This window comes from Zingiber officinale, chromosome 2B, assembly GCF_018446385.1.
Source record: "Zingiber officinale cultivar Zhangliang chromosome 2B, Zo_v1.1, whole genome shotgun sequence".
Classification (NCBI taxonomy): domain Eukaryota; kingdom Viridiplantae; phylum Streptophyta; class Magnoliopsida; order Zingiberales; family Zingiberaceae; genus Zingiber; species Zingiber officinale.
The window spans coordinates 148,542,490-148,568,567 of NC_055989.1; the positions used below are offsets into that span (position 1 = coordinate 148,542,490).

The 26,078-nt window shown below is 39.6% G+C and overlaps 3 protein-coding genes across 4 annotated transcripts; 2 read left to right on the forward strand and 1 right to left on the reverse strand.

Moving 5' to 3' along the window:
• Positions 1 to 1,657: 1,657 nt before the first annotated feature.
• On the reverse strand, positions 1,658 to 4,253 carry LOC122047758 (glutelin type-D 1-like). Its single transcript, XM_042609225.1, has 3 exons — positions 4,001 to 4,253; positions 2,053 to 2,776; positions 1,658 to 1,964 (listed from the first exon to the last, which is right to left on the reverse strand). Exons 1-3 carry the CDS (start codon positions 4,194 to 4,196, stop codon positions 1,814 to 1,816), a joined length of 1,071 nt encoding a protein of 356 aa, XP_042465159.1. The 5' UTR covers positions 4,197 to 4,253; the 3' UTR covers positions 1,658 to 1,813.
• A 3,395-nt stretch (positions 4,254 to 7,648) lies between these two features.
• Positions 7,649 to 15,637, forward strand: LOC122047759. Of its 2 annotated transcripts, none has more exons than XR_006130653.1 (10): positions 7,649 to 7,880; positions 8,152 to 8,247; positions 14,166 to 14,250; positions 14,385 to 14,506; positions 14,646 to 14,670; positions 14,755 to 14,838; positions 14,919 to 14,948; positions 15,050 to 15,127; positions 15,223 to 15,287; positions 15,413 to 15,637. XR_006130653.1 is itself a non-coding variant. In XM_042609226.1 (10 exons), exons 1-9 carry the CDS (start codon positions 7,791 to 7,793, stop codon positions 15,284 to 15,286), a joined length of 702 nt encoding a protein of 233 aa, XP_042465160.1. In that variant the 5' UTR covers positions 7,649 to 7,790; the 3' UTR covers position 15,287; positions 15,413 to 15,637. The 2 variants fall into 2 exon arrangements, 1 of the variants encoding a protein (XP_042465160.1); XM_042609226.1 differs by having other exon boundaries at positions 15,022 to 15,127.
• A 958-nt stretch (positions 15,638 to 16,595) lies between these two features.
• On the forward strand, positions 16,596 to 25,516 carry LOC122048841. Its single transcript, XM_042610358.1, has 5 exons — positions 16,596 to 16,829; positions 21,898 to 21,986; positions 22,367 to 23,888; positions 24,403 to 24,565; positions 24,643 to 25,516. The coding sequence occupies exons 1-5, from the start codon at positions 16,596 to 16,598 to the stop codon at positions 25,272 to 25,274; spliced, it is 2,640 nt and encodes an 879-aa protein (XP_042466292.1). The 3' UTR covers positions 25,275 to 25,516.
• Positions 25,517 to 26,078: the final 562 nt, after the last annotated feature.

Below are 26,078 nucleotides of genomic sequence, written 5' to 3' on the forward strand. Positions count from 1 at the left end.
TAATTCTATTGTGAATTTTTATATATAGATAGCTATAAGAGAATATACCATCTAAAAAATATTTTAAAATAAATATATCTATAAATCACAATTTTAGTATTTTTCCTTAAATCTTTATATAATTTCTGTGAAAATAAAACGTACAACAATTCAATATAAATTAATGGCAGGTAGAGATAAATTAGATTCCGTGTTAAAGATCTCGAATTTTAAATCTAATTATATTTTTTTCCGAAAATGTATTTCAATTAGAATACAATTAGAACAACCAAATTAAATATCACGGCGTTATATAGTTTACTCATGATGAAACTAAATTAAATATCACGGCCTCTGTTCTTGGAGAGGCGACGATGACGGATTCGGTGGCGGCAGAGCGCGGTGGTCGCCTTCTCCAGCCATCTTTCCCACGGTGGAATTCTCCGCAGCTTTTGTCTTCTGTCGTCGCCGCAGCCGTGGTAGACGGCCTCTCTGGAAAGAAGCAAACGGGAACATCAATGAAGGATTTGACGGTCAAGGAGCACGGCGGTAGATTCCTTCCGCCTTCCCCATACCAGAGGAGGAATCCTCCTCGGGCAATGCCCCAGCTTTTCTCTGGCGGCGCAGTCGATGTCGGCGGATATGATCATGTTGACTTCTTGGTCGACAGCCTCGCAGCGAACAAACCTCTGCCACAGAAAGGGCGGTTCTTGGAGGCTGTGGTGCAAGCGGGACCATTGATCAAAGATTTGATGGCGGCGGAGCAGGGCCGACGACTTCTTCCTCCGACAATGCCGCAGATTTTCTCTGGCGGCGCCGTCGGTGTCAGCTACGACTACGCCACCGCCGTGGTCGATAGCCTCGCTGAGAAGAAGCCTCTGCCGGAGAAAGGCCGGTTCTTGGAGGCGGTGTTGCAAGCAGGGCCGACGATGAAAAATTTGAGGGCTGCGGAGCGCAATGGCCGCCTTCTTCCTCCTCTGCCACCACCCCGGTGGACCAATCCTTCTCCGCCAATGCCGGGCGTTGATAGCCTCGCCGTGAGGAAGCGTCTTCCAAAGCGACGCCAACTAACGGGGGTGACTAAGCCAACGGCGGAAGAGGCAGGTGGCCGCCTTCTTCCGCTGCCAATGCAACATCTTTTTTCTGGCGTCGTCATCGATGCTGGCTATGACCACGGTGCCGCCGTGGTAGTAGCCAGCCTCGCGGCGAGGAAGCCTCTGCCGAAGCGAGGCCGGTTTTTGGAGGCGGTGATGCAAACGGGGCCGACGCTGAAAAATTTGATCGCGGCGGAGCACAGTGGCCGCCTTCTTCCGCCGCTGCCGCACTCGAGGATTACTCCTCCGGCACCGCCATTGCTTCAGGTTCAAGTTCCCGGTAGGAATTGGACCGACGGTCTGGTTCGTGGTTCGCTTCCGATGTAGAGTCTAGTTCGCGGTTCATAATTAGATCAATATTTTAAAATCGATTTAGGAAATTAATCACTTCGATGCGATTTATTTGCTATGATTTTGAGGGTAATTAGGGACAAATTGTTTCTTTGTCTCTGAAGAAAACCTTTTCACAGAAAATTAATCAAGAAATTTACTTTGGTGATTCTTGTTGGACGCTATCTGAAATTACGAGAGACTGAGAGCACAAAGATTTTTAAAAGCTAATGCTTTAACCAACATTGTGAAGATGAATAAAAAGACAGTATCAGAAGGTCGTTATTGCACTAAAACAGACCAACATTAGATTTCATGGTAGATTAAGACACCAAATGATGTCTATCATAATGCTTAACACAAATTGTACTGAGCTTTATTTGGACGCAAGAAACTAACTAACTACTAGCTTAATTGGGAGGGAAGAAGATTTCATCGGAAGTCCTTTTAGATCTGAACAGCTTCTCTAGCTCAGGGGTGGTGTCGAACGCAGCTTGCAACACCTCCGAGGACATCGCCTTCCACACAGAAGTCTTTCCGGCTAAATGAGTGAACACAGGGCTGCAAAGTTGCATAAAAACAGGCGGATGTTAGATGATATCGAATTTGTTTCTTTTAAGAAGATGGGAGTGTTGAGAGAGAAATATACTTAGGCGTGGATATGATAGAGAACCACTCCATTCCATCAGCATCGGCAATCTTTGATACAACAAAGAACCTTGGCACGATGAAGAGATAACCAGCCTTCACATGTGTCTTGAGAACACACTTGCCGTCTATCCCGACCACCTGAACACGACCGCTGCCTCTCACGATATAAGTCACCTGGTAAGCTGAATCACAAGAGAATCCAGGAGAACACATGGCATGGCCATTGATCCTCACGAGATCAGCACCAAGGCCAACCTGTCCGACCAGTGGAAGATTCTTAGTGTTCAGGACTACAACACATCCACCGTTCTTGATGTCCACGTCTAGAGGCGCTTCCTCGCAGTTGAGGACTATGCCCTCTCTATCCTTCGGTGAAGGTTCGGGCATTGCTTGGCCATCCTTAACCTTGACAATACCAGAATTGGTTTGGCTGCTGACAAGGTTCATTGCCTCATCTTCAGTTAGGTCCCAAGCACGACTAACAAATTCAGTACTGAAGCCTGTGAAGATGCCATTGGTGCCAGTGATGGGGAAATTGGTGAATTGCCCAGCCTTGTGGCCCTTCGAAGTGTCCCCGAGGAAGAGTACCACAAGTTCAGTGTCATTGGGATTGAACCACCAGGTCACAACTCCAAAAGGAAGGGCAATAGCATCGCCCTTCTTTATCGCAATCACCTTCTCTTTTGTAGCCTCTGGAAGCACAATGCCAAAAGTTCCAATACCTGTTAATCAAAAACATATTAGGCCAAAAAACTTCTAGGATCATTCAAGTACTTCCTTGCATCAAAAACATATTAGGCATGATTGACTGCGATGTGCTGGGTTAGTTCAGTTATATGATGACAGTTGCTAGCTTTCACTGCAAATTTCAATGGTACCCATTATTGTTGTTTCTTTCAAATGCTTTCTAGATGCATAGCTGCATTTGATTCTTCCTAGCAGTTAAATTGTTAGCTATGATACGGAACTGAAATTGTTCTTTTATTTTGTCATGCCATAGTGATCGGTGGCATTTTTTTTTCTGTAGTTAGGGAAAGGCAATTGTGTCGTGATGCTTTCTGAGGTTTTGTATCACCTTCACTACGCTACTATTAAACTGCTACTAATGTAACAATATATTGCATTAGTGAACTGAGGTTCACTATGTGCTATTAGTTTTTCAAAAACAAAACAACAATTGAAGTGATAGAGGGATGAAATAGAAAAGATCATCTCCTCTTCAAATATGTTTGTTTGTCTGTCTCACATGAGAAAACAAACTAGCAGCTAATTGTTTAAATCCAAAATCAAGAGGAAACTACAGCGAGTTATCAGATTAGTGTGATGATAAACAAATTGTTTACTCAACTTTAAGTCAAATTAGCACCTCTTTCACAATCCAATGAAAGTGAGATATATCATAACAACAACCAGAACAAACAACGTTTGATAAATACAATCTAAAGACTAAAATCGTCAGAGGGATGCAAATTGAACCCACAGGAATGCATAAGCACTCTGAATAAGAAGTAATAGTGGATCAAATCAATATAAAGGATCAAACACTTTTAGGCAAGCAGATTCTGAACAAGAATACAGAACCAATCAGATCTAATAATAACACTAAATCCATATGATATGCTTGCATCCATCAATAGTAGGCCATCCCTAATACAAAACTATCACGAACCCTAATTGGTCTTGAGTCTATAGTTTTGTGCTCCATAACTCAAAATTTCCATGGAAACTCACATAGTCGCTCTCCCAATAACTTGATAGTGAAAATAAAAGCGGGGAAAGGATCACAGAACTCGTATTTACAGGAACGCCAAAGAACAAATGAATCATCGACTCTTTTCATCCGACATCAAACAGATCAATCTAATCACTACTCACGAAACATGATGGAGAAACCGACCAAGAGTGGAAAAATTAGGGGAGAAAACAACGGAATTAAGAAGCTTCACCTTGGAGGACGTAGGCAACCTTAGCGGAGTCGGAGTAGCTCGGGAGCGACAATCCCCGCTCCTCCAGCGCGAGCTTCGACGCCCCAATGCTGGCGGCCCGGAGCATCGGGAGCTCCTCGCTGCACCAGGCGTAGTAGGCGCCGCCGTCCCCGCCGTACGATTTCTTCGAGAGCCTCGGCGTCAAGTCGATCTCCATCTCTCTGCGGGTATAAACGAGAACTTTGAGACCATCCAAAGAGGAAGTTTAGGCGTCGTTTTATAGACGGGGAAGTGGCAAACAAGCGAGGAAGACATGATCAAAAAAGGATAAAACTTTTAAGAAAAAATAAACTTTGCTCCAAATTTTATCACATTATCAAAACGGAACATGTCGAATAGACAATAGGGATTAGGGAGTGGCAAACTGAAAAGAAAAAGAAATTCAATAAACTCTTTGGGCCAAACTGAAATTTGCCATAAACTCAATCAGTACGATTCAAATAAAAAGCGGAATATATTCCCAAACAATAAAATATGGGTTGACGCAGCATTCCACATTAAGATTCTGCCAATTCCATTTTATGAAATAATTATTTTGCTTTTATCCAGTGAGATGAAAGCATCGACAATAGAATTTGGCAGCTCCTATTACGGGGAGATGAGATCCTCTGTCTCGAAAATATTATGTCCTTATATTTCAATGTCGATCGGACAGCTATGATATTTTCATGATGTATATTGTATCCTTAAGATGTGATTTAGTTCGTCCAATCGACGCTAAGATATGGGAACACGACATTTTCAGGACAGAAGATATCATCTGCATTGTGGGAGGGAGCCCCTATGTTTGGATAGAAAAAACTCTCAATTTTGGGAGCCGTTGTTTCTTCTTCTCTTTGTTTTTTTTAAAAAAAATATTTAGGTCTTTTATTTCAAATAACATAATTTATTTAAATTATTAATATTATTTAATGATAATTTATGAATTTAAATTTTGTTTATATATAAGATAAAATATAATGAGAAGTATGAGATGCCTAAAAGGAATTGTTTAAAAGTTTTTTTTTTTTTTTTAGTTGAGAGATATATAATTATTTTTACTTTTGATGTGATATTAAGGAAACTCTTAATAAGTTTGTATATTATGTATTTATATGATACTTTTAACTTTTGGAAGTATAAAGATTAATATTTTTTTATTTTAATGGTGGAAAAATGATATGCATAGGGAAAGAATCTCAAAAAAAACATAAATTGATGAGACCCAAAAAAAAGTGAAATGTTGGACTATGAATTTATGTATTTATCTCTAATTATTTCCTTAAGATTTTTTTCTGTACATATCATTACTTTTAATTATGTATCTTGATTTTACCATTCGACTAATCTAAATAGACAATTCAAGTCTATATGAGATACCCAACTAATTAGAAGGTGATAGATTTATTATAATAAAACAAGGGATCAATTTTTGACGGATGTATGTCCTTAAAAAAAAATCCTTCTTGCCCCTTAGTCAATTTAGCAATCAGTAAGTTAATCCTATAATTTACCTCCTTTCACGTAACCTAGGGTAAGTATAATCATTTTTGTTATAATATATAACAATCCAACTTCATATTTTGCTCACCAAATAAATTCAAGAAGCACATTGGCTCCTAACGTGGCACCCCAATTTCGTCCGTACTTTAATCATAGTAGGTGTGTCCTATGTTAATAATTCAAATCTCTAACTCTTCAAACAAATTAATCCCAAAGGTGACTGGTTTGCTCCAAACCTAGATATTGGCTATTGGGCGATGAGACATTTGCACGGGAGGAAAATACCTTACGGTGCATCATAACTAAGAATTGAACCATAGGTGTTTGGAACCACTAAAATGTCGTTGCCATGGACGGTAGCTTAGGGCTACAAATCTTGATATTATTCTTTGCTCGAGAACTTCTAGCTCCCACGGACTGGCACGGTTGTAAGCGACTGACACGGTTGGTGCTTACATGTGATGTTGTTTTAATATGTCATGGAGTCAATTTTCAACGTGTGCAAAATGCATCATAGGTTGCCTAACCCCTATGCAAAAGGCTATTGTGATGGACGAAACTCTTAGAATTTACCTCCTTTCCAAATCATATGGAGGAGAGACCTTGGGGTGAGAGTTATTATAATTTCTAATTTAAGAGATTGATTGTTGAAACTTATCAGGGCATCCACAGTGGGAGCTCCTTCGCAGATGTGGCAGTAGGAAGAAGCTCCCTCCCATAGTGGGAGGAAGCTTTTTCCCCATTTGGGAAGGAGCGGCTCCATATAGGGCTCCATACCTATATGGAGCCGCTCTTTCATTTTTTTTTTTTTTAATTTTTTAATTAAAATAAGTTTTTTTAATTTAAATATAATATTAGAAATGTTTTTTTAATTTAAATATAATATTAGAAATATTTTTTTAATGAGGAAAGATATATATATATATATATATGGTGTGGAGGTTTAAAAAATATGGGACCCATGAAAAAGTTATTAAAAGATTTTTTTATAGTGGAAAGATATGTGAGATTTTTTACTTTTGATGTGACGCGGATGTGATAACGAAAGAACTCTCCACGAGATCCAACAACTGTGGATGCTCTCAATCACATCTCCAAGTCATCCTATTCGGTGGAACCAGTTATTAATGGACGACTCGAGAACACCATAGACGATCATTGGTGCAAAAGATGAAGTTGTTATCTTAACGATCATTTAGGGTGACTCCACATTCTCTAGAAGCGGGGAGGGGGGGGGGGGGGGGGGGAAATTATGAGAATATTTATTTTAGCATAGCGGCCTTTAGAGCATCCACATCAGTTTCCCTAAATATAAAATTTGTCTTACATTTTATATTTTATGTAATTTTTTTTATTAATTACCCTATTCATTCCTTAAATTTAGATTTCATGAATAATAGGAGAGAAAAAAAATAAAGAAATGAATTGAATAATGAAAAGTAGATATTATATGGCCTAAAGAGAGAAGATAATACATAAAAATGGGAGAGAGAAGAAAATAATAAAAAAAATAAAGATAATAAAAATGTTAGAATAGATATAATGCATAGTAAAAAGATTATTTTTAATATTTAATAAAGTAAATAATTTATTTTAAAATTTAAAAAATATTATAAAAACTTAGATATATATAACAATAAATAAAAAACAAACATCTAATAAAATATTTTTTTATCGATCGCATGATCTCTACAAATAAACATGACAGACCAACGCGTGGGGCAACTCGAGAACACCATTATTGTATACGGACGGTGTCGATTAATCTCTTAGCTGTCTCATAGTTCGACTGAATCATTGGGGCGAAATTATAACTAATTATCTCACATCGGTGAATCGAACGTTCACGCAGATCCAGTGTTTTCATCGCGACAGGCACCAACTGCTTGCCGATCAGGCAGCGATTGATCGCGCGGAGAGGGACGGCTCCGCTTCTCGTCCCGGTCGACGTTAACGGCGCTCTGTATTTGTCAAAAATAAATAAATATTTCCCTTTATGATATTTATTAAATAGTTTTTTAAAAAAATTTACCCAAAAACTGGAGCAATTGTCTCTCTCTCTCTGCTGATTCCGTTGCGTTTGAAAAGTTAGAGATTACTTCACCAAATTGACCGCTTCCGTGTCCCTTGTCATTACCACTTTAGCGTTCGCTTCCTTCTCCTTCTCTCTCAGATTGGGCGACTCTCTCTTCTCTTCTCCAGATCTAGACGGATTCTACGTCGGTTCATTGGTTTCCAGGAGAAAGACGATAGGGAGCCGGCTAGAGAGATGCCCGATTGGGAGCTCCAGCGCTGCTGTGATCACAACCAGGGAGTTTTCATCATCTCCGTCGCCGTGTTCACCGTCGTCATCCTCGCCGTCAGTTCTAGTTCTCCCCCTTCTGTAATACCGATCTCTATGGTTTTCTAGTACCTACCCGACCGACCGCGAATAGAAAAAGTGCCTTTTTATCCGATTGATCTGATAAAGTGAGACTTTAGTGGCGAATGATGTGGTATTGGAGTAGTGCTCCTGCCAAAATGTTTCTTTTTTTATTTGACTACCGTTGCTTGGTTCTATTGACATTGGTAGTTTCGCGGATCTTGGACTTTTCTACTTGCTGATCTGGTGGTGTTTTGATCGCTTGTAGTTGTGGAGGACAGTGCTGCTGACGCCTTTCAAACTCATCACGGTGTTCCTTCATGAAACGAGTCATGCCCTAGCCTGTAAATTAACCTGCGGTGATGTAAGGAAGCCACTTCTCTTTCTCAGTTGCTTCTTTTCCAGTGGATTCGTGATTCATGCTTTACCTGCTGTTTTATATTGGGCTCCATCTGCCTTAACTTCTGCCTGGAGATTTCTTCTTGTTTGTGTTGTACATTGCTCACTCAGTAGTCCGTACATACATATCATTACCAAGCAGCCTGTCGAATAGCAGAAACAACTGGAGTTTTGATCTTGTTGAAATTGTCTGTGATGCGGTGATGATGAGGGGTCCCACCCCGCGGCCACGGTGAAGGTCAAAGTCAAGACGGTCAACGCGCGGATAGTATCAGCCGGTTAGGCGAAGCATGCTCTGATCGGGGGAGAAGGCCTCGATTTACCGCCGCCTTCAACACGGGGTGGAGTCAAACGACCGACGCTCAATGGATTATTGGATGTCGAACGAAGGAGGCGACGAGATGCAGAAGCCGAGCCGAGCGGCTACCCCGCTCGGCCAGACAGTAGAGCTCGACATTGAGAGAGGTCAACTTCGACCGAGTGGTTACCCGCTCGGCTTGGCAGCATGTCTCGGCAGTGGCAGAGTGAAACTTCGGTCGAGCAGACACACGCACAGGAGTAGTGAGATTTTGGCCGACCGGACGAAACACCAGAGCGGCGAGATCCCGGCCTAATAGTATACTCCCTCTGATATCCATCAACATCCTTTTGGGAGTTGGTGCCGCCGATACCGGGCATGGACAGCCAGGAGATCGTACGACGGAGGCTTCCACTGCCACTTCAGAGATATGCTCGGCCCGTTAAGGTACTGTGTCAGGGACACTTTACTGACAAGTCATTTGAGGGAAAACTTTGAGAAACGTGCTCGCCTTGGGAAGCGTACACACGTGTTACAGGAGCCCTATATAAAAGGGGGTCCAAGCATCGACAGAGGTACGCAATACGCGAGACACTGTGCTCTCTACTGTTCATTTTTGTTCCGCCTTCTACTTCATCGTTGATGACTGACTCGAGCGTCGAAGGGCCAACGCCAGAGACTCCTTCCTTGGCTCGGCACTGACGTTATCTGTGTTGCAGGCCCGAGCGGAGTGTACAGGCGGTCAACGGAAGAGTCACATCTCCGGCTTTCCATCTCTTCGACATTCGGACAGGATCATATTTGGCAGTGTCTGTGGGAACGTAACCTGCATCCGAGTCGGGTGTGGATCGAAAACCGAGTGTGGATCGGACTCAGGCCGAAGATGTAGAGGACACCCTTCAACAACAATTTGTGGATGTCATACTTCTGATCGGCCAGCATGGAAGCGGCGTTGAGATAGTCCAATCTGCTCTTGTACTGTTTCAAGGGAGGCTAAGGCACCACTTCGAGCTGCTAGTGAGTCGGGAAGTCTGGCCGATCGGGAAAGCATAAAAAAAGAAATATTCCCTCCAATACTTGTTGGAGGTCGGTATTTTATCGAAGAAAACCAAGTCCACTCGGGCTTGGAAAAGGAACGTCCCCGGCTCGGACAATTTTGGATAATAAAAATAGTGGAAGATCCGGGGGTGAGAGGAATGCCGTGCAGGAGAAATAGAACAACTACCCCGCACAGCAGCCGAAAGGAGTTTGACACTAATTGATGAAGAGAGATGCGAAAGTATTTACAAACGGCGGGGGAAAAGGGATGAAATGAATGGGAAACCGCAGACCGACAATAAATTGATCTCTAAAGAAGGTGAGACAGTCGGGCGGTGGAGAATTTGGCCGATCGGATGGAGAGGGAAGAAAGACTTGATAATCATGAGGAAACTCGAATGCGGCTATCAAACTCTCAGCGTCGTCGGCATCAAATCAGGACTCAGTAGATGTGTACCAGAGCCCAGGGATGTCGGCGGGAGGCTATGAGGAACTCACCATCGCAAAAACAAGGGAAGGTGAAGAAATACGAAGGAAAGAAAGCCTACTGGCAGAATTATCGCCGGAACACTATGAGACGCAGAAAAACTCGAAGACGAGGAAGTACAGACGCCGGAAGACGAGAAAGCAACGGGTGATGGGAAGGAAGCTTATTGGAAAAAGGTCGCTGGAGGAGCAGGGAAAGAGGAACGTCATCGGAGCACAGAAGGAGCGTCGCCGAAGAATTTGAAAAAGTGCGCAAATGCGGCTACGTGCACGAGCTTATAAGCCTCGGGGCCGGCCGACCAGAGCCGTCCGATCTAGGTCGTAGAAACCCAGGCCGAGATTTGACCGTTGAATTTGAATCGTCAAACGTCACATCACCAGCGGATATCCACCTGTCACTTCAAGCGTGCGGCGGCAGTAGGTAGGACACGTGGTGCATCGCCAAGGGTCAACATTTAATGAGGGCATGAGGGTGCACTTAGCCTTAATGCGAAGATATTTGCACGATTTCTCAGAAATATGAGTGACGTAAGTCTAGCTCGTGCTCGCCCAAGACAGCCCAAGAAAAGATTTCACAAGTATAAACATTCGTTGTGCCGACCGGATTGAGGGAGCATACCTATGGCCAAACGACAAGCTTCAATAGGCTGACCGACAGGGAGCGGTCGCATCCCGATTAGAAACCAAGTAATGCTGAAGGCCGATCGGGTAGAAAACTGCTCAAACAATTGTCCAGTCAGTCGGATTGCAGCCTCCTTCGACTAGACTTGAGAGGGAGGCATGTGATGCGGTGATGATGAGGGGCCCCACCCCGCGGCCACGGTGGAAGTTAAAGTCAAGGCGGTCAACGCGCGGATAATATCGATCGGTCGAGTGAAGCATGCCCTGACCGGGGGAGAAGGCCCCGATTCACCGCTGCCTTCGACATGAAGAGGAGTCAAATGACCGACACTCAATGGATTATTGGATGCCGAACGGAGGAGGCGACGAGGTGCAGAAGCCGGCCGAGTGGCTACCCCGCTCGGCCAGACAGCAGAGCTCAACATTAACAGAGGTCAACTTCGGTCGAATGACTACCCCGCTCGGCCTGGCAGCATGTCTCGGCAGTGGCAGAGTGGAACTTCGGTTGAGCGGACACACACACAGGAGTAGCGAGGTTCTGGCCGACCGGACGGAACACCAGAGCGGCGAGATCTCGGCCGAGCGGCCAACCCGCTCGGCCTAACAATACACTCCCTCTGATATCCATCAATATCCTTTTGGGAGTTGGTGCCACCAACACCGGACATGGATAGCCAGAAGATCGTACGGTGGAGGCTTCCACTGTCACTTCAGAGATATGCTCGGCCCGTTAAGATATTGTGTCAGGGACACTTGACTGACAAGTTATTTCAAGGAAAGCTTCGAGAAGCGTGCTCGCTTGGGAAGCGTGCACGCACACTACAGAAACCCTATATAAAGAGGGGTCCAAGCATCAGCAGAGGAGCGCAATACGCGAGACATTGTGCTCTCTACTGTTCATATTTGCTCCGCCTTCTACTTCATCACCGGTGACTGACTTGAGCGTTGTAGGGCCAACGCCGAGGACCCCTTCCCTGGCTCGGCACTGACGTCATCTGTGTTGCAGGTCCGAGCAGAGTCTAGAGGCGGTTAGCGGGAGCGCCACATCTCCGGCTTTCCATCTCTTCGACATTCGGGCAGTATCAGTCTGTAAACAGATTGAGAAAACTGGGACAAATTATGTGCCTTGACTTGGCTGCTGCCTGGAGATTTAGTGGAAATCATAACTAAGCAGCCTACCAAAGTTCGCCGACTAACTGGGGTATTGTTCATGTTCAAATAGGCTCTGAACAGATTGAACTATATTGGGACACTCATATACATTACTTCTACTAATATAGCCGTGAAACTTTTCACCTGGAAAAGACTTAATATACATTGCTTCTACTAACGTGGCCATGTTTGACTTGGAAATTTTTTGTCTTTCCTCTTCCGAAGGATTCCATTAACACTAGAACATTCATGGATAAGGACAGTATGCTTACATCTTTCACACGAATCTGATAATTTGTGTGTTAATTTTTCAGAATACAGTTGTGTATACAGCTGGTCAATGAATTGGACAATTTGATCCCTACCTTGATGTTCTTTTGGTTCAACTTTTTCATAAAAATTGGTTGATCTGATGTACCTACTAATAACAATTTCTATATGACTGATGATCATAAGAAAGAAAAATATAATCGCCAACATCTTGTTTAGGTGATAAGCATGAAATTTTCCAGCCAAGCCTATCAAATTCTGGTACTCCTCGCACATACTCCAACATACAAATGGCTGATGCTTTACATGAAAATCAGCATCACTTTTATACATCAACTTTTTGGGCCAACAAAGGAAACTCATGAACAATTTGCAAAATACATACATCTTAAGCATAACCTTTTTCCCTTGGATCGTAACTATTATTGGTCTTGTCTTATATGAATTCGGGTTTTAGTCTTAAATGCTCTATTGGCAACATTTCTCCACTGTGCCTATGGATGATTAATAATGTCTGATTACCAGTTCATACCTTTTTTTCCCCTCATTTTGGTGTGACAATAGGAAGTCTAACGAATCAAATGACTCAGTAGTTGGAACAAAGTCACTCTCTCACAAACCAATTGGGGCTTAGGGTTCCTAGACTTTTAAAATAAATTTTTATTTAGCATCATTTGATACATCTTTAATAATATTTTCTTATTTCTAGAGAATAGTAATTCAATCTTCCGCTTTCTTCTTAGTCAGTTTTTCCTATAGGATTTTGCATTTGAAGAACCCTTTTTTTTCCTAAAAGAAACATAGGTCAGTTGATCCTCCCTGGCGGTGCCTTTTTCAGGATTCTTTTAGATGGCCAAATACACACAACTTAGCTCCCAATTTAATCTCAGTATATTCTTGACAGCAAGCACCATCAATCTGCTAATTGAGTTGTGCTCTCTTTTACTTAGTTTAACAACAAAAAACAGGGAAATCTAATGAATGTCTGTTGTCAGTAATGATCTAGGTGTCCATTGATATGCAATAAACAGAAATCGAACTTTAAAGTCGAACCAATAGATTTTAAGTCTCCAACTGAGTCAGAATAAATACTCTAATGCAAGGACTCTGCATCAGGTGACAATTTTGAACTGCATTGATCTTTTTCTTCAATGGCACAGTGACCAAGCGTAGTATCTTTAGTAACAATGATCAATGCAATGGAATCCACAAATCATCATGATAAAACAAAATGCTGTTGGATTAACTCTAGCTGCTATATGGTCGCATTGGCCTACTTAATTCTCATAGTAGAGGTGTAATGTTTCTCTTGGAAGGGACCACTATGGAGCTGCAAGCTATCTCTGAGTCCCTGAAAATAAGGATCTTATATTGGTTGGATTGATTTGTCAAATTGTCAACAATCCAACCCATTGAGGAGAAGTGTTTCAAACCCAGCTACATGTATTTACTGTGGGAACTAGATGAGGACACATATCGCATTATGATTAAATGTAGAGAGGCAAAACAAGTTTTGCATGTGAACACAGAATGCATGAGATACATAGCTAGCATACTTAACATATTGGCAGGAGAAATTAGACCATCATCTAATTTTTATCCATTGTCTCCTTTTACAATATTCTTGGAGGCTTTTGGGACTTTGATTTCAGCTAATTTTTCCACTGTACTGTTCTACCTGAGATGTATTCCATGGAGCCCTTTTTGTGTATCACCTATGCATGAAAGGGCAATTGGCCTCTCTCATTTTTCACTGAAAAAAGTCTCAGGATCTGCTACTAAAATCCAGTGATATTCACGCAGTTTGATCTCTTGCAAGGATTTATTAATTATTCTTCAAGTGTTTATCCCCTGACCGTCAAGCTTTAGTTTCTTAATTAGACCAATCAATTTTTTTTGTCCAATCTTTATAGTTCTGTCATTTTGTTGATTTATTATGGTAGAAAGTGATGCTATCTTATAGAGTGTCACAGTCCGGTATGCCATTGGACTATTAACAAATCATACGATTCAAACAGGTTGAAGGTATACAGGTGCATGCCAATGAGGGTGGGGTCACACACACTCGTGGTGGCATCTATTGGCTCATTTTACCTGCTGGATGTAATAATTCTACTTTGAACTTTCAACTTAAACTGATCATTTGTACCAGCTCTTTTGATTAAATAATTGCTTAGACAGACTCTTTCCATATCATCATGGTGCTTTATTATAAATTATCATCAATGTCAATCCAGATCTTGGCTCTTCATTTTGGGGAATGGTTTTCATTCTTGCATCGACTAATCTTCTCACAACAAGAATTGCAGCTGGTTGCTTTCTTCTTGCTCTAGTTGTTGTATTATTTGTTGCACAAAATGTAAGGAATTATACTTTCTTAATGATTATACTTTTTCAAGTCTTTACCTTGTGTTGTCGTCATTTCAATCTTAACCAAAACATTGTTTTTTTCCTATTCATATCCTTATATGCTATGTTTCTGTACTAACGATATCCAGTGGTTGCTCCGAGGACTTTGCATAGGTGTGTACTGAAAACCCAGTTACTTTACTAATGAAAACTTGGATGGGGATTCTGAATTTAAATTGATTCACTCCTGTTCTCTAGGCTTTATCATATTTCTTGCCATTGTTTGGCTTCTGCAAGAAACTACAACAGTTCGCATTCTCCGGTTTGTTATTCTGTTTATAGGTACAAATCTGTTTGTCTTTCAATTTCTTCTTTTATGAACTTATCCAGACTATAATCTCCTTTGTTTCTTCTCAATGTAGGTGTCATGAACAGCTTGTTTTCTGTCTATGGTAAGATTAACTCGACACATTCTGTCATTAAATTCTCCTCTTGAAAAACCATCTGAGGCATTATATACCGTAGATATCTATGATGATCTAATATCTCGAAGAGTTCACTCTAGCGATGCCGAGAAGTTTGCTGAAATTTGTCCATGCCCCTGCAATGGTGTTGGGTGGGGGGTTATTTGGTGAGATTCATTCCTGATGGACGAATTCATCATATAACATATTTCACCTTCTATTATGCTCATTCTCCTTATTTAAGATTTTGTTTTCTTTTCAGGGGTTTAATATCATTTATATTTCTCTGTGCATCCATTTATCTTGCTCTTGTTATTCTATCTTGAGGTATACTTTCTTTTAAATGCACATAATCTCAACCAAACTTTCAAACATTGAATCTGTTTTGTCCATTTGCAATCACAGGTACCTTCTTTTTTAGATTGTGCTGATATCTTTATTATTTTGTGCAGGTCTATTGAGTTTGTGTAAAGATTCTCCTGACATTTGAAGGAATTGTAGATTTACAATATTCATCACTGGTTCAAGACGTTTGGAACGGATCTCACCTGATTGAATTTCAAGAAAAAACTTAATTTGATCTTATTTCATGTGCTGTAAGAAATTCATAGTAAAAAAGAAGTCAATTGAATTAACATCTCTTTGAATTAAATGAAATTAGTTGATTGAACTAAAAATATTTGTTAGAATTAAAAGATAACATTTATGAACTAGTATCTCTATATATAGAGAAATACTAATATACATATTGAGAGAGAAAGAAAGAGTCATCGAGATAAAGAAATCATAAATACATATTAGATTAATTGTAATTTTAGAGAATGCTCATTTCAAGTAGTAGATAAGCTGGCAATTTAAATAGGTGAAACATATTTAATTATTTGCATTATTTTTTATCTTCGACATTAAACATGTTGCAAAAGGCGGGTCCCGCCGCCCAGCGGCCCCCTCACCCCTGCCCCACGAGTATGAGAGGGAGTAAATCACGGTGAATACGAGCCCGGCGATGACATGGCGGTCGAAGGTGTTTAGCACGGACAGATATTGATGTTATCGCAATTGCTGCCGCAGACCTTCGACCTCCCGACCCATGTTGCAAGAATACCATGTCATAACCGGTTGATCCCGCCCGTGGGGGCATCTTCGACATTAAACATGAATACAAAGACGGAAGTTTTCTTTTTAGGTTATTAATAATTCATTAAAAAACACATTTAAAATTATGAAAAATTTAAAGCACGTAGATTTGTTAAAGATACATTTATTTCTCATTTTATCTCTTCCACCAACTACCATATGTTCTTAAAATTAATATTGATCCGATGGTAAAAATAGGGGGGTTCACTCAGGTAGGGGTCAATGATTCGTGGAGGTCAAAGTCAAGAGGGTCAGTCTTAGGGCCTTGCTGATCGGGAAGGCCACCTGGCCGACCGATCGGGGTAGCTTCCAGATTGGCGCGAAGAGAGCTCGACCATGGGTCGGGCTTCCGACGCTCATGAGTTGCCCGTATGGAGGAGCGGTTGCGCTGAGCGGTCTGCTCCGTTGAGCTGCAGAGCAACTAAGATGCATTCCCGTCCGAGTATGTGACCAAGTGACTTTCTTGCTCGATCCGGTATGCTTGCATTCCCGGGCGCCATGGGGCCGAACGACCATCCCGTCCGCCTTAGTAACAGACAAAAGACTCAGAAGAGGACAAAAAGGGCAGCTGGTGATATCAGCCTCGAGGCAGCTGTCGCCAACCGACAACATGGTCGACGGCCAGACCTTACAGAGAATCGTACGGTGGAAATTTCTACTGTCATGTCAGGGATATGCTCAGACGGTTGTGGTATGACGTCAGACACGCTTTTCTGGCACGTCCGTTTCGAGGTATGCTTTGGGGAACGTACACGTCTCGAGAAACGTGCACGCGCCCCAGGGATCCTATATAAGGACCCTCAACTTCGACGGAGATATGGATTCTCATCTACTGTAGTCATAGTCTCGTTACTCTGCTTCCTCACTGCCTGACTTGAGCGTCGGAGGGTCGTCGCCGGGAACCCTTTCCCGGCCCAGCTTTGTTGCAGGTTCACCGGAGGTCCACATCATCACGGAGATCATACGGAGGCAGTAGAAAGTGCCACGTCCCCGGTATCCGTCGACTCAGCTCTCGGACATGATCAAATATCATAGTGATGGTCCTCTCGGGACGATCTAGTGGTTAATCCGTGAGGTGTTACTATCATAATAGTCGTCCGTGATTTACCTCCTCCGTATTAATCTCAAAATGAATTAATGAAAATGTTAGGATAAATATATTCATTTTTTATCATCATTTAAAATTAATATCATAGTGATATTGTTTTTTTTTAATGTAGCTTAGATAGAGGAGGTAAAATAAAAAATAAATATATTTTTAAAAATTTTACTTGGACAATTACCGTGTATTATAACTTAGAAATCAATATTAACATATGAAATTGTTTTCCAAGTATCTCGATACTAATTGGAGCTTTAAGTCCCATCAATCGATCAATCAAATTGACACAAATTTTAATTTTTTGTCATCACTTTGTCCAACAATTTGTTAGCCGTGCTAGAGGATTTTAGGTTAGTGGTTAAAGGAAATTAAAAAGAATTAAATGACCGCCTACAATTGGCAATCTCAAGTTAGGCTTGCAATTAGATTTTGTCGGCTTTTTTCTTGTCTCTTTTCTCCTCCCCTCAAGATTTAAAAAAAATCATAAGCATCTCCATGTGATCCAAGAAGACTTGCAAAATGGACGTCAATCAATCTCCGCACGGATCGCGGTTTCTATCTCAATCAATGCATCAATCTTAATTCCATCCTAAGGAAAAAGTGTTATTTTTTTTACAAGCATTAGTTATCTAGTTCTCCAGTAGTGCACCGTAGTATTTTAAGTATATAAAATACTTTATCATTGTATCATAACTAGGAACCAACATTAATATAGAATTATAGATTTGAAAATTAAAAAATATTGGATTCTTAGACTCTCCATTACGAATATTTTTCGATTTATCCTGATAATCAACTCGACGTTATAGATTTGAAAAATTTGCACTTGTGCTTTTCGATATTGATTTTAATGGCGATTCAGTTTAATTATTAATGCTGTCTTGACTTTTTAAATAAGCATAAAGTGTCATTTATTGGTATTTTAAATATTCTTAACATGTTGTATTTATATTTATTTATTTTAATATGGACCAGTTATTGTGTCATCTTAAATTCCGCAGAGACTGTCACACGTAAATAAATAAATAAAAAAAGAACATTGATAATATCAAAAAATTCTAACCCGTGATCGAGGGAAAGTCTTTATTCATTTCATGAGCCTACAACCACCATCAACGCCGATTAAAGAGTTATGTGATATATTAATGTCTTCAAAAAAAAATAAAAATATATATATATATATATATATAAGGATTTGTATTTAAAGGCCTAAATTTATATTCAAGGCCTAAATTTATATTTCTAAGAGTGTAATGTAGTTGGAGTGACATTGTTTGTCGTAAAGTGATTAAATTAATATTACATGATACAGTGCAATATATAAAAATTTCTTTGGATTTTTTAAATTATATATATTATAAAAAACTAAAATTTTATAACACTAGGAGATGTAGGGGGTATAAAATGGACTAGGATGGGGTTTTTTTTGGATTGAATTCAAATTGAAGATTTTTTGTGTTGGTATAGATTCAGTCTTGGATTTAAATTTAATATTTAAAAGATTTTTTATATTAAATTAATTTTTTTTAAAAAAATTAAATTTATGTAAAATGTTATGTTAGTATAATAATGATAAAATATAATATAAAAGTGAAGAATTATGGAAGGGTAATTAAAAAAAAAGGATCGGATAGGTTATTTAGATGATTTAAATTCAGATTTAAAATTTTTAAAATGAGTTTAAGTTAGGATCGAAATTTTTTATAATATTTTTATTTTAATCCGATTCAAATTCATCTCAAATTTTTCTATTATTATAATAATTATTCAATTTTCTTATTACTATATCTAAAATTAAAGATAAATAATTCATTTTATTAAATTTAGACAATTATTTTTCACTACACATTATATTAATTATCCTAAAATTTTTATCATTATTTAATTTTTAATTTTTTCCTTTTTTTATGAAAGGAGAAATTAAAAATAAATATTATTTTATTTTTATAATAGAGATTTTATTTTAAATTATTTATTAAATCCAAATTTAAGAAATAAATATAATAAATGACCTAAAAAAATTTGTAACTACCATATTTAAAATTTAAAGTAAGTGTTTTTTTTTTTTTTTAGGGATATAGTTGTTAATGTTTGGTATGTACCCACCGTCTCTCGATCATCCTTCATTGGACGAGAGTATTGTGGGTCCTGTGTGAAGCGACACAGGGCTCATCACGAGCTGATCAGCGCACATGGCCCAAGAATATATCCGCAGTGTCCTGTCCGAGACAGCGGACAAAATTTCTCTATCGGTCAGATGTCCGGGTCCTACCGGAATCGGAGGCCTGAGTGGCATCAAAAGTCCTGTTTCCTGTTCAGCGGATCTGCCATCGTCGCAGGGACCATCGGTTGGCGCCCAAGCGTGAGACGGAACAGAAGGCTACTTCCATTTTGAACGTTCAAAAACGCTTCCTTTTCTCCTTTCTCACGTATTAAAAAATCCATTTTTGGCCCTGAGTACGAGAAGGCTGTGCTAGAAGCCCCCACTCCCCCTCTCCTCTTCTCCTTCCCTTACGATTTACGATTCCTCAGCCGTAATGCATCCTCTTCCTCTTCTTCTTCGACGTCTCTAGATCTGTAGTTGCACTGCCCCCTCGGGGCGTCACAGAAGCTGTTAGCATCTAGGGTTCGGGGTCCCTTCTTCCTTGGAGCGGAGTGGTGCGTTCTGCTTTTGAGCTGCTTATATACGTCGGTTGCTCAGTTTTGGTCGTCAGATCTTTGGGGGACTCTGGAGGTCGGAAATGTACAAAGGAGTCTTCGGGTACCACCGCGCCGAGAAGGCGCGGAGGGCGGAGTTTGGTTTGGAAAGGGCCGCGGCAGCGGCGTCTTCCCGTGGAGAAGGTCAATGTTCTGCACCTAATCTTAGTTCGAGTTTGTTTCTTTTCTTCCCTTGGGTTCTTGTGTTTTCTGGGTGCTCTCGACGTTGGGATTTCATGATCTGACGCGAGTGTACGAAAAAAATGAGTCTTTTCCGTATATATACTTTTTGTTGCTTGTTTTTTCAAATGGTCTCGGAATCCTTGGTGTCTTCTCTTCCCAACTGCTTTTCAAAGTTTTTACATAGCATCCGCTCCCTTTCTTTGTGCCTGCAGGTTTACTTCGAAAACAATCATTTAAAATTACTTCTTTGGGAGTACCAAATGTTTCTACATTAGGATCCAGATTCTCTAGGCGATTTGGTTTTCGCGTCTAGGACACTTAACTAAGAGATTCAATACCATCATCAAGATGCTTTTACTTGCAAATGTTTGTTGATTTCTTTTGTTCTACAATTGATAACTCCAATATTGCATAAGATTTGGTGTCAGCAGAACTGATCCTTTGTCGCAACAAGCACCAGAAATACTCGATACATGCCGCTTCTAAATCGTTCCATATGCACCTGCTATGAGATGCTTCTTGCCGTCTTATAGTTTCAACTTTTGATCCTACATTCACGCTATTTTGATTGTTTTTTTAACAAGTGACAAGAAAAATCTTATTTGATTTTTTCTTTTCAAACTTGGATTTTATTTCAATACGAAGTTTGTCTTCTGAAATTTGGACCCTAGATGCTTCTTTGTTTTGCTTCTTGTTGAATTACTTTAAAGTTATCCCATGGCTAAAAGCATCTTATCTTCTTCAGGGTTATGGAATCTAATTTTTAGTCAATATTTGCTTTGGTTTATAGAAGTATTTTTTAAATTTTCATATGGGTAACACCAATTGTGTCATACAGTTTATTTGAAGTATAGTTAAGCAAGCTTGCCATTAATTTCTGAAAGGCACAGTTATACTGGAGGCTACCTTCCAGGCCATGAGTGGATATACCTATTAGGCTACTAGGGGTGTTGCTAGCTTTCCCAAGTTGGCCATCTGTTCGTTTGTTCTTGTAATATAAGTAGATATACCTTCATGATTTGATAATCCTTGATCTTGTGTGCATGTCATTCGCTTCTGGAAGTTGCTAAATGGTCATATAGAGATCCACTAAATATGAGATTTGCTTATATGCCTTTGATTTCTTGGTCTATAACAAAAGGAGTAAATCATCTGCTATATTATTCAATGATTGTTCAAAAGATATGATATATGCTGGTGTTGTCATAAGAGAAAGCACTCTATGGTGTGATGGATGTAGACTAACTGGTTGGACCGTATGAGATCTCTCTTGTTTTATCTGATCTCACTTCTCTTGTTTTTATCTTTCTTCCTTGAAGCTCTCTATCTTGTTTCTATGACATTTATAGATGCTTGTGTGTCTAACAATTGGTGAAATATCACATCTCTAGCAATTAATATCCAAGTTGTATCATGATTCTGTCAATTGGCAATAAGGATTTTAACATGTTGCCGTCGAGCTCAAATGGAAGAGGTGGAGAGTTATCTTAGTTCATCAGGGCCAACTTAAAACTATGCCAACCACCTCAAACTTATTTAGTAGCATATGCAACTATGTGCAAGTAAATAAGATATTTTGGTAAAATATCTTGTTCTATATTTTGCAAGTCTTTTTCATCAAATTATGGAGATGTGATTAACGTATACCCATGTAATTTGTGAAATAGTTTAACCAAGTTTCTAAAAGTCTGTCTTGCTTTTCAGTTGTCTATTTGTACTGTTTTATCCATAATTTCTATAGTAGCTTGTAGATGAATTTCAGATTATGCATATATTATGCCTTGTGGGTCTTATCTTAGATTGGTTCTTTTATTGCAGGGCATGACCAATTTAAGCGACAAACAAATGTGGCAAGAATGGCGCAAGATTATGATTGCAATAATTTCTCTTCTCCTGAAGAGAATTCTGTAAGTGGTTTGCTCTACTAATTCTATGGATACCTAAAAATTTCTTTTCTGCTAGCTGTGACGTTTCACCAAAAAAATTCAAAATGTGTAAGTGATTTGTTTTTTTTTAAATTGCTGAACGATTCCTAGATATTGTAGGTAGCTTCTTGCCAATTCTTTTAGTAAAAAAAATGCTACTTGAGTATTATTTTTTACAAGCAACCAATATTTTCTGTTTGACTTATTGGTTTAAACTTTTTTTTTTGTTATTTTCATCTGTGAGTTTGGTACAAATCCTTTGTTAACTGACATTCTATTGGTTTTATTTTGATAGTTTACCCTCAAACTTAAGCAAAGCTCATCTAAGAGAGTGATCGCTAAGCCAATTCAAGAACTAATAGATTTGATGATGCATTGGAAATTCTCCATTCCAACAAAGACCTTTTCTTGGAAATTCTGCATGATCGACATTCCTTGTTTGCCGAGCATTTAGAAGATGTGGATCTTGGGCATCTTAGTGAAATTACAGTGCTGAAGTCTTCAAAAGATGGCAGGTGTAGAAACAGTAAAACTGCAAAGTCGGAGAGAAAATGCAATAGTTACTCTCTCAAAAACAAAGAACCTCCTTCTTTCAGGAAATCTCCACCAAGGCCTATCAAAGGATACTGTAATTCTGCATCACAATATCCTTCGACTTCACCATACTTGGGTAAGACTGAATCTCTTGTACATCCTACTCGTATTGTAGTTCTAAAACCAAGCCTTGAGAAGACTCAGAAGATGTTTGAGCCTGTTCCTTTTTCACGTGAAAACTTACGCTTTGGTTCAAGAAAGCCCACAAAATCTGTAGTTTCAGCAATTAAGGAGTTGTATGAGGAAGGAAGAGATAGTACTCAAAATATCGGACATTTGTCTAACAAGGTTAAGGGCTCCAGAGAAATTGCTCGGGAGATTGCAGGACAGATGAGGCATACTGAAGGTAGTCATTCCAAGAGAGCAATCAACTCAGAACTGAAAACATGTGCTCGGAAGGAAAGGTCATGTACTAAGTTAAATAATTTTATGCTCAACAATTCTGAATCATATTACTCGTGTCCACCCCACTCTGATGAGTGGTGTAACGACTTCAGCCCTTCATCTTCATACTCAACTGAAACATCAGTGAGCAGAGAGGCTAGGAAACGCATGTCTGAGAGATGGAAGATGACTCATCAGTGTAAAGATGGCATTGCTGCCAGGGGTGTGAACACACTTGGTGAAATGCTTGCATTATCTGATAGAGCGACATCAGATGCCAATGTGATTCCATTGGATATGAGGAAGGTTTCAACCGACTATTTTGCTGGAAATGAGGTAGTTGGGTATTGGGACTCTCCATTAGTTAATCGCAGCAAGGATGAATGGGTAGATGAGAAATCTTCAAAATTACTAAGGTCCAAGTCTCTTCCTGCTTCTTCTACTGCCTATGAAGGCCCAAAATTAAGCTACAGAAAACAAGATGGCGGCAATACCTGTTACATGCTCAAGGATGTACTAAATATGAGCCCTGATGTTTTTTCAGATGCAAATGTTGGGATGTGGCAGAAGCCTTTTGTCAGAAATTCTGGGTATTCCAGCAGTAAGCCTCACCAGTCACAGCCTATTGGAGAAGATAACAAACTACCTGAGCTTGAGATTCATGTTCAATCGGAAGAACTGAGGAGCAACATACATGTCAGAATTCTCTCAGAAGAAGATATTTTACATCCTTTACAGTCTGACACTGTAACTGAAACTATGTACCCCACAGAGACCTTGCTGTTTCCTGTTTGTGAAAATGGAAGCATTTCAGCAACAACACAAGAGAATGTGAAGCAGTTGTTTATACAGTCACTGCCCGAGCCAGATGGGTTTTCTGTTTGCAACAATGATAGTACAGATAAGGTGCTTTCCTATTGCTCTGAGATAAGTTTGAGCTTTGCTCTGATCCTATAGTTTCATGATATCATAATCTTTTCATCTAACCATTCACTATAGATAGTAATATCAAAGGAGCTATGATTCTTCTTTTAATATGATCTTGCAGCATTTTGTCTATTTCTTTTGGCACGATCATCATGATAGCAAGCAGTTTATACTGAAATAATTCGACAATTATTCTACTTGCAACTCAACATTTTTCTATCATTAACAATCTGCTATGGTTCCCTACTATTTAGAGACTTGATAATGATACCATACCAGTCTGGTCAAATCCATTCCATTTACAATGTTAGGATCTTAAAGTTATTCTTTCGATACCATACCAGTCTGGTCAAATCCATTCCATTTACAATGTTAGGATCTTAAAGTTATTCTTTCTTTTGTTCTTTATCTAGGTTCCTTTTTTTTTGTTTGTAAAATTCTGCATTTTTTTCTGTACTAAAAACATTTTCTTGGGCATTTTTTGTGGATTCAGGATGATTTGATTCAGCATCCCCAACTAGGGACATGTGCCCAAGTACTTGTTCTGAGCACCAAAGAAGGTGAACAGCCAAGCCCAATTTCTGTCCTGGAGCTTCCATCTGAAGAAGAAAGTTTATCTTCTGGATGCTTTGAGAGAATCAGTGCTGATCTTCAAGGTATGAGAAGAAATTCTTCGTGTTCTGTTTCAAGCTCTTAGCATAGAAATATGACACTAAATTTTCCTTTCTTGCAGAGCTGAGAATGCAACTCAGACTTCTTAAACTGGAGTCAGCAGAAAGGTATGATGCAGAACTTGACATCACCACAGAGAGAGACGGTGAACCCGCAGGAGATAATCAGTTGGCTCTACCAGTAGAGGAGAAACTTGAAGACTTTACAGATGATGACGATCGAGACTTTTCATACTTGCTTGATATCCTCATCGAGTCCGGTATTCATGGTGGTAACCAAGATGGATTCTCTGCTGCGTCCTACTCTCATGATCATCTTGTGAGTCCAGATGTCTATGAACAACTTGAAAAAAAATATGGTGCTATGGAATCGTGGTCAAGAGCAGAAAGGAAGTTGTTGTTTGATCTCGTTAGTTCCAGTTTAATGTGGATGATGGCCCCTTCCACCAATGTGCACTCCCACAGGCCATCAAGTAAGTCTATATCGGCTTGGAAGGACAAGAGCCTTGCTGAAGGTCTGTGGCAAATGGTAGATATTCAAAGGAAGGAACTAAACTACAACTTGGATGAGATGATTCTGGACCCAGGTTGGTTACGGGTTGAAGATGATACTGAAGTTATTGCGAAAGACTTGGAGCAAATTCTAGGCGATGAAATCCTGGACGAAGTTATTTTGGAATTTATCACTGGATAGGCATCGAGCTGTTTGCTATTGCCTGCAATAATACTTGCAAAGGAATATTTGCCGCACTGATCAATACACTGATGGCTGATCAAATGCCAACTGTGTCATCTTCAGAATGGGTCTGGCAAGATCAACCTTTACATGTCAGCCATCTTCAATATGAATATGAAAAAGCAGATCAGCTATTCATGTAAAATCTTTAAGAACCATGCAAGCCTTAATTAAAAATCAAGTTTCTCTTTGATTGAATATGTTCAGAAGTTTCGAAGTAGCGAAACTGAAAGCAGTAAAATTTACAGTTGCTGATGCAGTTTCATTTTTCTTGCAATATATTTGGTTAGTAGGAAAAATGAGTTTGAAAAACACAATGTTTCTTTTGATAGAACTATTGTTTACTTATAATCCTTTGTCTTTTTTTTTTTCTTTCTTTGAAAAATGTTTTATTCTGATAACACGGTGGCTAATCTGGGAGGTGATTGTCTCAGTTTCATAAATTTTTTTTTATAAATCATCAAAATAAATCAGGAAATGCAGATGAGTTTTAGCGGATGGTTTAGATTTAAAATTTTGTTATTTAAGAAATCTACACCACCTATAGTTCATAGAATCATAGTCAGATTAGATGATCTTAAGATTTGGAAATACCAAATCAATCTGGGATCGTTTGGAATCATTTTTGCTCTGGAATTAGAGCATAATCAGAGTGATCATATAGGATCCGATTAATCATCCCAAGATCAACACGAATGAAGTAAATCACGAACGATTACTAGTCTTTGGAATAATGACTAACACATAAGTGATGGTAAACAC

Coding starts and splice junctions, on each gene's coding strand:
- LOC122047758 (XM_042609225.1), bottom strand. CDS start 4,196: ATGGAGATCGACTTGACGCCGAGGCTCTCGAAGAAATCGTACGGCGGG. Junction 2,777..4,000: donor GGTTGCCTACGTCCTCCAAG/GTGAAGCTTCTT, acceptor TTTGATTAACAG/GTATTGGAACTTTTGGCATT. Junction 1,965..2,052: donor TCTATCATATCCACGCCTAA/GTATATTTCTCT, acceptor GCAACTTTGCAG/CCCTGTGTTCACTCATTTAG.
- LOC122047759 (XM_042609226.1), top strand. CDS start 7,791: ATGCCCGATTGGGAGCTCCAGCGCTGCTGTGATCACAACCAGGGAGTT. Junction 7,881..8,151: donor TCACCGTCGTCATCCTCGCC/GTCAGTTCTAGT, acceptor GATCGCTTGTAG/TTGTGGAGGACAGTGCTGCT. Junction 14,507..14,645: donor TATTATTTGTTGCACAAAAT/GTAAGGAATTAT, acceptor AACGATATCCAG/TGGTTGCTCCGAGGACTTTG.
- LOC122048841 (XM_042610358.1), top strand. CDS start 16,596: ATGGGGCCGAACGACCATCCCGTCCGCCTTAGTAACAGACAAAAGACT. Junction 21,987..22,366: donor CTTCTCCTGAAGAGAATTCT/GTAAGTGGTTTG, acceptor AAGAACTAATAG/ATTTGATGATGCATTGGAAA. Junction 24,566..24,642: donor AATCAGTGCTGATCTTCAAG/GTATGAGAAGAA, acceptor CCTTTCTTGCAG/AGCTGAGAATGCAACTCAGA.